We start from the raw sequence: 12,846 nt of genomic DNA, 5'->3' as shown, positions 1-12,846 counted from the left end.
TGAACAACAGGGTAGACTTAGTGCTCCTAATGTCATCAAAATGGTTCCAGGCCCCACCAGATACGCTGTCAGCCATGACCAAGACATACAATCAGCATTTGAGCTCGTCATCACACCATCAATCGAAAAGGATATACTTGAGATGACAAATTTAGAGGGGAGGCACGTGTATGGGGACAGTTGGAAAGACTTGGATGTGACCCACTTGCAAGCCTACATTGGGTTGCTCATTTTGGCAGGAGTGTACAAGTCAAAAGGCGAAGCAACAGCAAGCCTTTGGGCTGCTGACACTGGAAGGGCAATATTTCCAGCCACCATGTGTCTAAACACATTCCATGTTTTCTTCCGTGTCGCTTTGATGACAGAGAAACAAGGCAGGGCCGACGAGAGCCTGACAAACTTGCAGCAATACGGGATGTACCAGTGGGTTCAGCGATTACCCTTTCTTTACAATCCAGGCCCTCACGTGACTGTGGATGAATGTCTGGTTGTATTTCGTGGGCGCTCTCCCTTCAGACAATACTGAAATTGTGTCTGTTTTTCCTGGGGTCAAATTGACCCCGAACAAAATTTTATTAATTTTATGGTGATCTGCACATTTCTCCATAGTCGCATAACAGGTATTCTGGATGTATAAGGGGGGGGGGGGGGGGGTTGTTTTATTTAAAGGGCTATTTAGGTAGTCAACAAACAAATGTAAAGTACCTGACACATAAATGGCTAACAATTTTAATTATAATAATTTTTTGCAGGTTTAAATTGCTGGGGTCAAATTGACCCCAAGGATAAAATATGTTAGTAAATTTGAAGGTAACAGGAGGGTTAAGAAAAAATTCCATTGGTCCTAAAAAATTTGAATATGTTAATTTGTAATTTAAAAGTGGTTTAGAAGTGTTTGATACAAGGTGTTGCTCATTTGACATTATTCAATTACTGTACACAGACAAAAACAGCAAATATAGGAGGAGAATCCTGGTTGAGCATGAACACAATGTAGCACTTTATGGCAAAAAAAAGCAAAACATACCTGGACTTGTCACTGAACGTCTCTTCATAAATCCGCCAGCACCACTGAGGCTCATCAGAGTAAATTCCTGTCTTAACTATTTTCAGGTAACCTATGCCCCTCACTTCCCATTATCTCCTCCTCCATTAGACTGATAAGAGCTGTGTTCGTATTGTGACAGTTACTAGACTACCTTTGTAAGGCAAAATTGATCCACTAAAACCAAGTAAATGTTCATAGAATAGAAACCCTTTTTATTGTCATATACATATACACAAACACGAAATTTGACTTCTGCATTTGGCCCATCCCTGTGTATAGGGAGCAGTGGGCTGCCAATGACAGGCGCCCGGGGAGCCGGGGGTTCAGTGCCTTGCTCAGGGACACTACGACACGTGACACGTCCCAGTCGAGGATCGAACCGTTGACCCTGCGGTTACCAGACAACCCTCTTATTCAAATTTACAGTCAAAATAACCACGGTAGTTACAGTAGGAATTAGCAAATTAGCAAATCGGTTCATACTTTGTAATCATTTCACCTGTTAATTTAGCTTTTCAGAAAGTTTCTAGAGATGTTGTGAATCATTATTTGATCTATCATCCATTTGTCTTTGTCCTTAAAACTACCCAACTGTGTGGAATTTCCATATTTCAAAGTTAAGTATTACGACATGATGTCTTCTAGTAATCCAGCGGATGTTCGCGGGGTTAATGCCCGCTGGGACACGAAGAGAGCCTGGGTTCGGAATTTGCTCCTTCTTTACAGCCGGTTATTATTCACAACACAGGTGATTGATAATACCACAGATAGGACGGGGCTCTAGTCAAAGACACTGTGATACAATAAGACCTCATTATCTTTCCGATGTTTGTTGTGAGGCCAAAGCACGAGTGGATCAGTTACTTCAGTTTATTTTCCACATTCCAATCCATTCACAGGCAGAGACATATCAATGACCTCATCTGGTTGTTTGATACGTAATCCAGGGATGCCGACCTCAAGTTTCCTCTAAAGGCTTTCTTAAGACATTCTTTAAAGAAAAAATAAACAAATGTAAATAGCTTTCTATAGCGCCTTTCTAGTCTTCCGACCACTCAAAGCGCTTTAACGCTACATGTCATTCACCCATTCACACCCTGACAGCAGGGGCTACCATGCAAGGTGGGCACCTGCCCATCAGGATTAACTAACAGCCAACGGGAATAATTTATGGTTAAGTGCCTTGCCCAAGGACACATCGACATGGACTGGAGGAGCTGGGGATCAAACAGATGATCTTTCTGATCTTCTCTAACGCTGAGCCTCAGCTGCCCAATGTGAATTTGTTCTGGTGGAATAATCAAGAATCCAGCAATCCAGATGAAATATCTCAATTCAACAGAGCAGTCTGACTCTGGGCCTCCCCTCAGACAAAGCTTGGAAGAAGGCGCTCCCTAGGCTGCTCTATGTGATCTTCTTTTGATAACTGATGTAATGATTCATGAAAGATATTTCTCACTTCTATTCACTGAGCCAGTGTCCTAGTGACTGGTGTTCCAGTTTACTTTTTAACTGTGAGTGTGTGTGTGTGTGTGTGTGTGTGTGTGTGTGTGAGGTTGATCTACAGGAGAATAAATATTTGAAAGCAATACAAAAATTATCACTTGGCGCCTGAATCTTGTATTTCCTTTACATAAATAAAGACATTTTCACCATAAATTGATGCAGAAAAGATACAAATTGATACTAAAAAAAACGAATGAAATGTTTGACACTCAAATTTTCCCTCTTTTGGTTTCAAAGCGTCCTGTCGTGTATTAGCTTGCAGGAGAAGCTTTCTCCCAGAAAGGGTATATTTCAACCCAAACCATGATCTTTAACTAAACCAAGTCGGTTTGTTGCCTAAACCTCAGGAGATGTCTGGCAAAAAAGCCAGAAGGCAAACTTTTCCCATGTGCAGCACACCTAAAATACTCACAATCTTATGCTCACAATTTGGAAACAAAAAAATATATACTCGTAAACTTTATTTACCTCACTAGTGTTGTGGCAAAATGACGAGAAGAGACGGCGAATTCAAGTTGCAACCCAGCGGCAAGTGTTTTAATAAGCCCACGCCAACATGCAACGAGTTCAGCAAATCCAAACAAATCCGATGTATTACTTTTCACAGATTACTCTTATAGTCAAAATTCACCCCCCTTTAAAAGTCAGTTTCCACCAATCAAACCAGTGGGTTGAACCACAAACAAAACTATGTCACTATGTCATGCTCTCATGACTTTGTTTGGGTCAAGATAACCTTTTGGTAGTACACACAATTCCTGTATGGGAAATGTTTGGACACACATTGGAGTGATAGATTACAATTTGTCTGGTGTGCCTTAATCTCTTCCTAAGAACGTTTTTATGAACCAAATGTGTTCGGTTCAATCCTAAATTATATGATGATTTTCTTCAACACTAGTCCGCCAACATCTGATTTTGAACAAATCTAAGGCAAGTAATTGGCCATCCAGTTGCTCAATCTTACGCTTATTGGATCTACAAGGCCTCATTTGTTCCGACTGTCGTCGTTCAGTGAGTCAACCCAGTAACGCAGCACAAACAGCAGAGAGAGTCAATGTGGCAAACATTGTGTAGAGTCAGGATGATTTCACATCTAACTTAGTGAATTGCTGGTTTTGCGGGAACCGGTTGAGCCTCTCACGGACGACATCCAGGTGGGCGACAAAGTGACTCTTGCATCATCTTCTCCTTAAAATACTGCTGCTGGAACAGAGATTTTCTCCAGGAGCAGAGTATGCTGCCTTGTGAGCAGGAAACAAAACCAGACCGGAACACTGCAACATTTGGGGAACCGGTTTGACTATGAAAAGATGACAAACTGACACAAGGAGAGGGAGGCACTCGAACTAAATACACAAGGAACTAATAATCAAACACAGGTGTGGCAAAAGCAGCGTCAGTCAGGGTGAAGTGTCAAGGGAAGTGAAAAATGGAGGGGTGGAGCAGAAGATCTATCTATCTATCTATCTATCTATCTATCTATTATCTATCTATCTATCTATTATCTATCTATCTATCTATCTATCTCTCTATCTATCTATTATCTATCTATCTATCTATTATCTATCTATCTATCTATTATCTATCTATCTATCTATTATCTATCTATCTCTCTATCTATCTATTATCTATCTATCTATCTATTATCTATCTATCTATCTATCTGTCTATCTATCTATCTATCTATCTATCTATCTATCTATCTATCTATCTATCTATCTATTATCTATCTATCTATCTATCTATCTATCTATCTATTATCTATCTATCTATCTATCTATCTATCTATCTATCTATCTATTATCTATCTATCTGTCTGTCTGTCTGTCTGTCTCAAGACAGAAATGTAGGTAAGAAGGAAGGAAGGAATGACATTATCATGCAGTCTCCAGTAGATGGCGATCTCAGCCCATCATTTCCGTGAAAAAGAAGGCAGAGGAGGACAGCTGAGTTCCCCGGAAGTTAATTTAAATAAATGAAGTAGGGAAACAAAAACAAAAACTCTTTCCCCCTCTCCACCTCTCCACCGTCTCCCTCTCACCTGAAGAGTCGCGTCCTGCTGCTCGACCCTGCGACACTGTTCAGAAAATACGCACGTAAGTTTCTTGTTTTTCTTTCAACTCTTTAAAGAGACGTTCAACTAGTTCAACCTGAAACTACAACCGCCAGTCCTCTGAGTCTCTGTCCACATGGTGAAATGTTCCAATATGTAACATTTCAAATGGGAATGTTTGCTCCAGAAAATTATTAGGAAACAGTTTTTTTTAATTGATTGATCGATTTTTTTGTTAATTTTATTGATGTAAAAATACCAAACATTCCCACATTCCAGTGAGGATTTTGCTGCTTTTCTTGTAAGTAAACTGAATATCTTTGAGTTTTGCACTATCCGTCAAAAAAGAAAGAAGAAAGAAATGTAAAGAGCATATTTCCCTGTTTAATGACCTGTATCAATCATTGAGAGAATAATCGACAGATTTATCAGTCAGTTAGTTGCAGCCAGAATACAATATTCAGTCTCAGTTGATCTGGCTAATTTGTAAAAAGTCAGTCAAGTCTTGCCTCTGCATTTACATTAAGCCTAAATTGTGTGTTTAGTATTATAAAAGCAATTTAAAGATGTCAGCTTGGGCCTTGGGAGGGAAATGTAATGGCCAATAGTTCATATTCTGTATCATTTGAGGACTAAATCTAAAAAAAATAGCCGTTAAGGTTAGTCAGGTGCAATGCTGACAGAGGACTCATCGCCCAAAAATGTGCCTCCATGTTGAGCAACACATTCATTCCTCGATGCATTTCAATCCGCCCCACAGAGAGACAGGTTTTTCCACAACTCAGTTTCATGCTCCATTCAGTATAAAGGTGAGGTTGAAATTGTTCAGATGGTTTGAGATCATAAGTGTAGTGTTTTGCTCACTGTAGGACTCATGTCAACTGTAAACGTTTGATCAAATATGAGTTTGGAAATGTATTCCTGACCCCGGAGAACAGCAGCTGATATCCCAATCTCTAATGGAGTATGCCCAGTTTGTCGTTGAATTTAGGATGTTTACATGTCCATTTTATCTGACTGCTTTGTTGGACGTCTTATCCATTTCATCTTAAAGATTATGATTCTAATCGGTCAGATTATGTAACGACTAGACAAACTCCATCTGCTGAAGAACACTGATGGTTAAAAGCTCCAGAAAAAGCAACTACGTCGACCTCGTCGGGAGATTGTTTTGTCAACTAAATTGTAAAATGTTCCACAGTACTGGAGGTACTAACTGAGAAATAAGAAAACAACAAGGCGGAGTTTTGGCACAACTATCTCATAGTATCGCATATCAGTCTTTTTGTAAACATGTCATTTCATTTGAAACCAATATATCATTATACATCTCCACAGTGTTAATGCAAGTTATTTATCATATAACTCTGACAGTCTGGTTTTTAGAAATAATGTTCCTGTATGTCGTCGGACTGGTAGCTCCCTGGCTGGTCTACCGCTGGTACAAGGAAAGGAAACGAGTGCCCAACAAAGACGATAAATATGTCTACATCACTGGCTGTGACACTGGGTTTGGTAATCTCCTCGCGAGACACATGGACACGCTGGGCTTCAATGTAATTGCGGGTTGTTACACTGAGAAGGGCGAGGATGAGCTGAAGAAGTTCGCCTCCGACAGACTCGAGACCTTTCACCTGGATGTCTCCGACTCGGGGAGTGTCAGCAAAGCAGCTGCTTTCATCAAGACTCTGGTTGGACAGAAGGGTGAGTGGCTTTGAGGTACTCGTTTTCTTTACTGTCCCATTTAATGTCTGTTTATTATCTCGCAGGTATTCTGTTAATCTCAGAGTTAACAGCATTTGTAGGATTTCAGGTGAATCAAGGATATAACATATGTTGTTCAAAAATACATATTTTCCTCTTACCTGTTTATGACAAATGTTTGTACTAGACGGATTACACCATTGACAACATCATTATGTCTCTGACTCATGCCTGCCATATTGATTATACATTTTAATCTAAATATATTACGGATAATGGCCTTTTGACTGCCGTCCATGGCGTTTCACAACTCAATAATGGCTTTTGTTCTTGACAGACTTTGACTTCTCTGTCCCTGTTTAAACCCAATATTTAAAATGTAATGTTGATTTTTACCTTAATTATCAGACACAGACAGCAGTCTGTAACCTTTGGGCTGAGATCTTGAGTTTTCAGAGTGAATTTGAGGTAAAAGGGGGATGAAGTTTCACAGGGGTCATGTGAAACTTCTTCTTGTCTTCTGTGATAGTGAAATTAATATTTTAGAGTAATCCACAGAGCTCACAACAAGGTCTGTGGATTGTTATGCCTAACAGGGTCATGATTTCTGCTGTTAAGTTTTTCAAATGTATTTTTTGGGGCTTTGAGCACCACATGTCGAGTGCCATATAGTCCCAATATATTAGAGAGAAGGCAGACATCTCTATGGCCAATATCTCCCAAAAAATACTCTCACCAATTCAATCTAGATTGATAAATAGCACTACAGGTAAGAGGAAAAAATATGTATTTATGATTTTGGGGTGAACTGTCCCTTTTTTAACACTCATCTCTTTGTGTTTATTGTCTTTTTGTGCTGCTCCAGGCCTGTGGGCCGTCGTGAACAATGCTGGAGTCGCTCTGCCGTCCGGTCCCACTGACTGGCTCACCATAGACGACTACAAGGACATGCTCGCTGTCAACCTATGCGGCGTAATCGACGTGACGCTGAGCGTCCTCCCTCTCATCAAGAAGGCCAGAGGCAGAGTGGTGAACGTCGCCAGTGTGTTCGGGCGAGTCAGCCCGTTCGGCGGGCCGTACTGCGTGTCCAAGTTTGGAGTGGAGTCCTTCAATGACAGTCTGCGGTGAGAGAAGATGCCACCTTTTCATGCTGTAGCCACATTGTTGTTCTCACAAGTGTCTTTGCAACTTACAGCAACTTGCCCTCCTTTCTGTTTCAGTATAAACATGGCAGCATTTGGAGTCAAGGTTGCATGCATCGAGCCAGGCTTCTTCAGAACAAATGTGACTGATGTAGACTTGATGCAAAATAGCCTGAGGAAGCTCTGGGACAGATTACCTCAGAGTCAGAAGGATGAATATGGACCTGGTTACTTGAAAGCATGTGAGTTACTCCACCTTGGTAATAAATCATATTTTTAAAATTATTTCTATAGGTCAAGATATCACTGAACAATTCGCATAGATGCGAGGAGATGATTTTGTCGAATGCTGCCCAATAGTGATCTGTGATCTTCTTCATGACATAAATGACCTTAACGTCTCTCCACTTTTTAAGTATTTGGAGGCCTTTTGATTATTTACTTTTGCCATTCGAGGCAAAATCCTTAATAGATATAAATGATTGTGTTGTACATTTTAAGGGAGGATACCAAGTAGGGCGGTCCTCGACCAAAGAAATTCTTAGTCGACAAACACTGTCAAAGACGGATATTCAGTTCTATAATGAATAAGCAATTTCATTTTAAGCTTCTGAGTAGTAGTTTATAATAGATACGTATATTTAGTGCCAAATTACACAGCTCTCTTTAAGAAAGGAACTAATTAGAAATAACAGACCTGTAAAATAAAGTGTTTTCCTGTATATAAACATAATATGTCTGAACTGGTTCTCTTTCAGCGATTGACATGCTGAATCAAAGGTTCAGGATGTTGACAGACACTAATCTGATGAAGGTGGTCGGCTGCATGGAGCACGCCGTCTCTGCCGTGCATCCTCGTACTCGCTACTCTGCTGGATGGGACGCAAAGTTCTTCTGGTTGCCTGTGTCCTACATGCCAACTTGGGTCATGGATAGACTTTTTCGTAGAAATCTCCCAGAATTAATGCCAATAGTATCTGCAATGTAGCTTCTGTCAAATCAGCTGTGGGAAGAAAATAAATTGGGCTAATTTGCATCACACCTACGTGGCTTTCATTTTTTTTTTTACTGTAATAAATGTTTGTGCTTGAAGGAATACACCATTGACAACATCATATAAACATTTTATGTATAATAAGCTTGTTTAGCTCTTATGTCTCTGACTCCAGACATTATCATGTTATCATTGATTATAAGATCTCATTTAAATATATTACACATAAAGGCCTTTGACCACAGTCAATGGGAGTCAGGGAGCAGTCTGTCACCTTTGGGCTGAGATGTTGTGTTGTCAGAGTGAATTTGAGGTAAAAGGGGGAATGCAGTCATCAAAACCAGGTTGTCTCTTACACAACCCAGCGTGTGTGTGAAATGTGTATCCATGCTGTTCAATCCACTATGGACCTTGACACTGCAGACGCCCAGAGAACAATCGTCACACTCTGACACAACTTGAATGAGAACGGATCTTCGCGTTCAGTTAGTCTTCGATGAAGAACTAGCCATGGTAGGTTTGCATTATTATTTTACACAATTTGAATCTGATAATTGGGTTTGATGCTAATTAGGAGCAAACAAAACGAATCGGGATACAAACTGTATTTTTGTTTATTTGTGTGACTTAAAATATTTTTTTACACAAACCAGCTTATTGAGACAAGATGCCATCTGGTGGTTGAGTGAAAAATGTATTGTATGTTAAAGGATCAGTTCACCAAAATAAACTAATCTTACCTCTTGTGGTGTTTAGCTACAGTATATGCAGATCGGCTTGGTTTAATCTGATCTCCACTGCTAAGACTCGGTACAATAGAGGTGAATGGAGTTTTGTTTGTGGAAATACAAAGCTACACAAACAAAATTCTGTTCATCTCTTATGTGATAATATATCATAGTGGTAGAGGAAGTATTCAAATCCTTTACTGAAGTCAAAGTTGTAACCGCAATGCAAAATGCCTTTGTTTTTACTTATTTGTAAGATAATCCACACTGACACTGTGGATAGTCTCTTTTCTCTCATGTAGGCACAGAAAATATAGATACTAGTATCCTGTCTAGTGTATCGGTCCATTACTTCCATGGTCAGATTAACCCACTAGATGGCGCTAGAGCAGACATGAGCTGTGGTTACAAAACATTTATTTAAGACAGTGAACATTTTGATCTATGAGTTTGAAAGAATTTTCTTATTATGTGAAAGTGTGTGTGTTCAAGGTAAAATGGGGGGGTTGAATTGCTCTTTAATGTTTTATGTCTACCTTAGTGATGCATATCCCCCTTAAAATATACATCTCAACTTTCTCCCCTCAGGTGTCGACTGACAATCTGACGACATATTTATTAGAGGTAAATTGATTTATCTCTGTTCACACTTTATGTATGAATACTCACTTCTATTTTCACCATTTATAATAACCTTTTAAGGGGAATGTGTAGGATATTTGGGAAGGAGAAATGAGGCATTAAATCAAAGCTGTGGAGTTTGTGTTTTAGGTAATCCAGTGCCACCTGGCTGTAACCTGTGCTTTACTGCTGATCATTCTCGCGGTCATCCGCTGGTTCATCAGAGATTCCCACAAAGTGGATGGCTTCAACCAGAAGCACGTGTTCATCACCGGCTGTGACAGCGGCTTCGGGAATCTGCTGGCCAGGCAGCTGGATGGAAAAGGCCTCCGCGTCGTGGCTGCGTGTCTCACAGAGAAAGGCGCAGCAGATTTGGCAGCGTTGGCCTCCCCCAGACTGAAGACCCTCCTGCTGAATGTTACAGACAGCGCGAGCATCAGGAGGGCGGTGGAGTTTGTGAGCAAAGAGGTCGGAGAGCGAGGTGAGCCGGGCGGACAGCAGCGGGGGGTTCACACAGATAGGGTGCCAGTCAGAGGGAGGCACTGCGAGAGATAAAGGCAACCTGGACCATCCCATCATCAACCCATCCTCCTACTAGATAGGGAGAAAATACTTACCTCATAGTCTTTTTTTAAAGCCAGGAACACAGTAATGCTTCTCCAAACATTCAATTGAACTACAGTTTTATAAAAAAAATGAATTAAAAAAAGGTGAGTGTCAACTTTTTAGAAGGTTTTTAGACTTTATTGGAATTAGTGAACATGTCTGGTCAGTCTCTGTTGGGTTGAGTCGTGGACATAACTCCTAAACACAGTATACAGTATGTGTACTACTCTCCATAGTACTGTATGTTATATATCCTGCCATTTCAACACCGATTTGTGCCATCCACCATAATTTCCTCTTTATAGAAAACGGTATAACTTTTCAGAATCAGATTTTACAAAAAAGTACATCTGGAGAGGATTTGTTTTTATTAGTTTAAACATAGAAACAAATATGAATGCATTCAAACATATGTAAATTACTGGTGAATTACTGGTGAATTACTGGTGAAATAAGTCAAAAAAATGGGAATGAGTAATGAGAATTAATCAAGCCAGTTGCTAACTGTAAATTAATTTCTTGTATTTGTGAGGACAATAAATCAAAAACATTGTCTTGTATCAACTTCAGAGAAATACAGATGAAAAGTGGATGTCTGCTGGTAAAGTTCAGGCCTCTATTCTCTGCAGGTCTGTGGGGTCTGGTGAACAACGCTGGCAGGTCCGTACCCATCGGTCCAACCGAATGGATGAAGTTGGAGGATTTCACAAAGGTTCTGGATGTAAATTTGATTGGAGTTATTGAGGTGACGCTCCAGTTTCTGCCTCTGCTGAAAAAGGCCCAGGGCAGGGTGGTAAATGTGGCCAGTGTTCTGGGCAGACTGTCTCTCACTGGTGGAGGATACTGCCTGTCCAAATGGGGAGTGGAAGCCTTCTCCGACAGCCTCAGGTAGTGGGAAGACAACAGATTTATCACACATTCTCTTAGAATAGGGAATACCGTAAGGGTGTTATTAGAAACAAAACAAACCTGCGCGTTCAGCATGCAATCATGCCTTCATTCGTTCACATGCTCATCTCATTGAAAAGCTTTCCAGCTGCACAAAGGAAACACATTGTTTTGCTTCTTCTGCCCAGGAGGGACATGCATCACTTCGGCATCAAAGTGAGCATTATCGAGCCTGGCTTCTTCAAAACCAGTGTTACCAGACTGGATCTTATTGAAGCTGACCTGAGGAGGCTGTGGACCCGCCTCCCTCAAGAGGTCAAAGACTCCTATGGAAAGACATACTTTGATGACTGTGAGTGGAAGTGAATTTGATGACATTCCGGAACAAATAGTTTAAAATGAAAAAGGATGAATGACTCGCCTGCTTTGTTTTTCTCTGTCAGATGTGAAAGCTCAGGGCTTCTCCATGGGCATCTTCTGCAGTGCAGATCTCTCCAAGGTGACCAGGTGTATGGAGCACGCGCTGACAGCTCGCTTCCCACACACACGTTACGGTGCAGGCTGGGATGCCAAGTTCTTTTGGATTCCTCTGTCGTACCTCCCTTCATTTGTGTCAGACTTTGTTACCAACATGTTTCTTCCTTTGCCGAAGGACCAAAGGAATGTCTAACAGGCAGCTAAACTTAACAGTATGACAGATAGATTTCTGAAAGTGATGAAATAAAATATATTGTGACAAGATTTTCAAAAGAAAAAAGATTCAAGACAAGTGTTACAAAATAGGAAATTTATTAATTTCATGTCTCAGCAGCAGCAATTTGAACCATATGGGCAAGTTGTGAATGATCACACACAGTTTTTAATTGGGCTCATTATGATACAAATAAATCATTCTGTAAAGTTAAGAATTCATTCACCGTGTTTATAAAACGACCGTCTACCCCTGCATCCACAGGTCATGTGTTGCTCCAAACAATTTTGGCCATTGTTCCAATATCATTACTAAAAAAAATGATCATTTTGATTCAAATTCATCAGAAGTCAGGGAACATAATGAGTCTGATTAAGTACAATAAGTATGCCTCACACACATTGTTTTTACTGGAGCACATATCTTTGAAAAATGTGATGGCATAACTTAAAATCCAATTATTTTTGTCTTGCTTTTTGCAGCCCTGAAATGAGGTATATAAACATGAAAGATGAAATAAATACATCTTCAGTTTTGTTCAGTGGCAAAACAAATATCACTGCTTAACAGAGTTCTCTGACAACCTTCATATAATAAACAATAATCATATAAGTACTGTACATTCAGAATGCAGCTCACTTTTGATCTGTGTTATTGTGTTTATGTTGAACTATAGGATCTATTTCAAAGATATTTTCTGACAAAATTTTACTGTTCAAATTTACAAATATACAATTTATTTATCAACATTTCTATCAGCAGCTTCAGTGCAAAGATATACATATTGTACATCAGAATAAAGAAAACATTTACACAAGAATTGGCATAAGAAATGTCAGAAGGCATAGTCACATGAGACTTT

The 12,846-nt window shown here is 40.0% G+C and overlaps 2 protein-coding genes across 3 annotated transcripts; both read left to right on the top strand.

Moving 5' to 3' along the window:
* Positions 1 to 4,546: 4,546 nt before the first annotated feature.
* Positions 4,547 to 8,922, top strand: dhrs9 (dehydrogenase/reductase (SDR family) member 9). Of its 2 annotated transcripts, none has more exons than XM_076103808.1 (5): positions 4,547 to 4,653; positions 5,985 to 6,314; positions 7,180 to 7,438; positions 7,535 to 7,698; positions 8,215 to 8,922. In XM_076103808.1, exons 2-5 carry the CDS (start codon positions 6,002 to 6,004, stop codon positions 8,442 to 8,444), a joined length of 966 nt encoding a protein of 321 aa, XP_075959923.1. In that variant the 5' UTR covers positions 4,547 to 4,653; positions 5,985 to 6,001; the 3' UTR covers positions 8,445 to 8,922. The 2 variants fall into 2 exon arrangements, with proteins under 2 accessions (XP_075959923.1, XP_075959929.1); XM_076103814.1 differs by having other exon boundaries at positions 4,618 to 4,653; positions 5,997 to 6,314.
* Positions 8,913 to 11,963, top strand: rdh1 (retinol dehydrogenase 1). The gene is made up of 6 exons (XM_076111938.1): positions 8,913 to 8,963; positions 9,767 to 9,802; positions 9,950 to 10,280; positions 11,035 to 11,293; positions 11,482 to 11,645; positions 11,737 to 11,963. Exons 1-6 carry the CDS (start codon positions 8,913 to 8,915, stop codon positions 11,961 to 11,963), a joined length of 1,068 nt encoding a protein of 355 aa, XP_075968053.1.
* The last annotated feature ends 883 nt before the right edge of the window (positions 11,964 to 12,846 follow it).

Source organism: Anarhichas minor, unplaced genomic scaffold, assembly GCF_050575085.1.
Source record: "Anarhichas minor isolate MPS153535 unplaced genomic scaffold, ASM5057508v1 ptg000004l, whole genome shotgun sequence".
Lineage (NCBI taxonomy): Eukaryota > Metazoa > Chordata > Actinopteri > Perciformes > Anarhichadidae > Anarhichas > Anarhichas minor.
The sequence above is the reverse complement of the archived record's forward strand: the minus strand, read 5'-3'. Positions and strand labels throughout refer to the sequence as shown.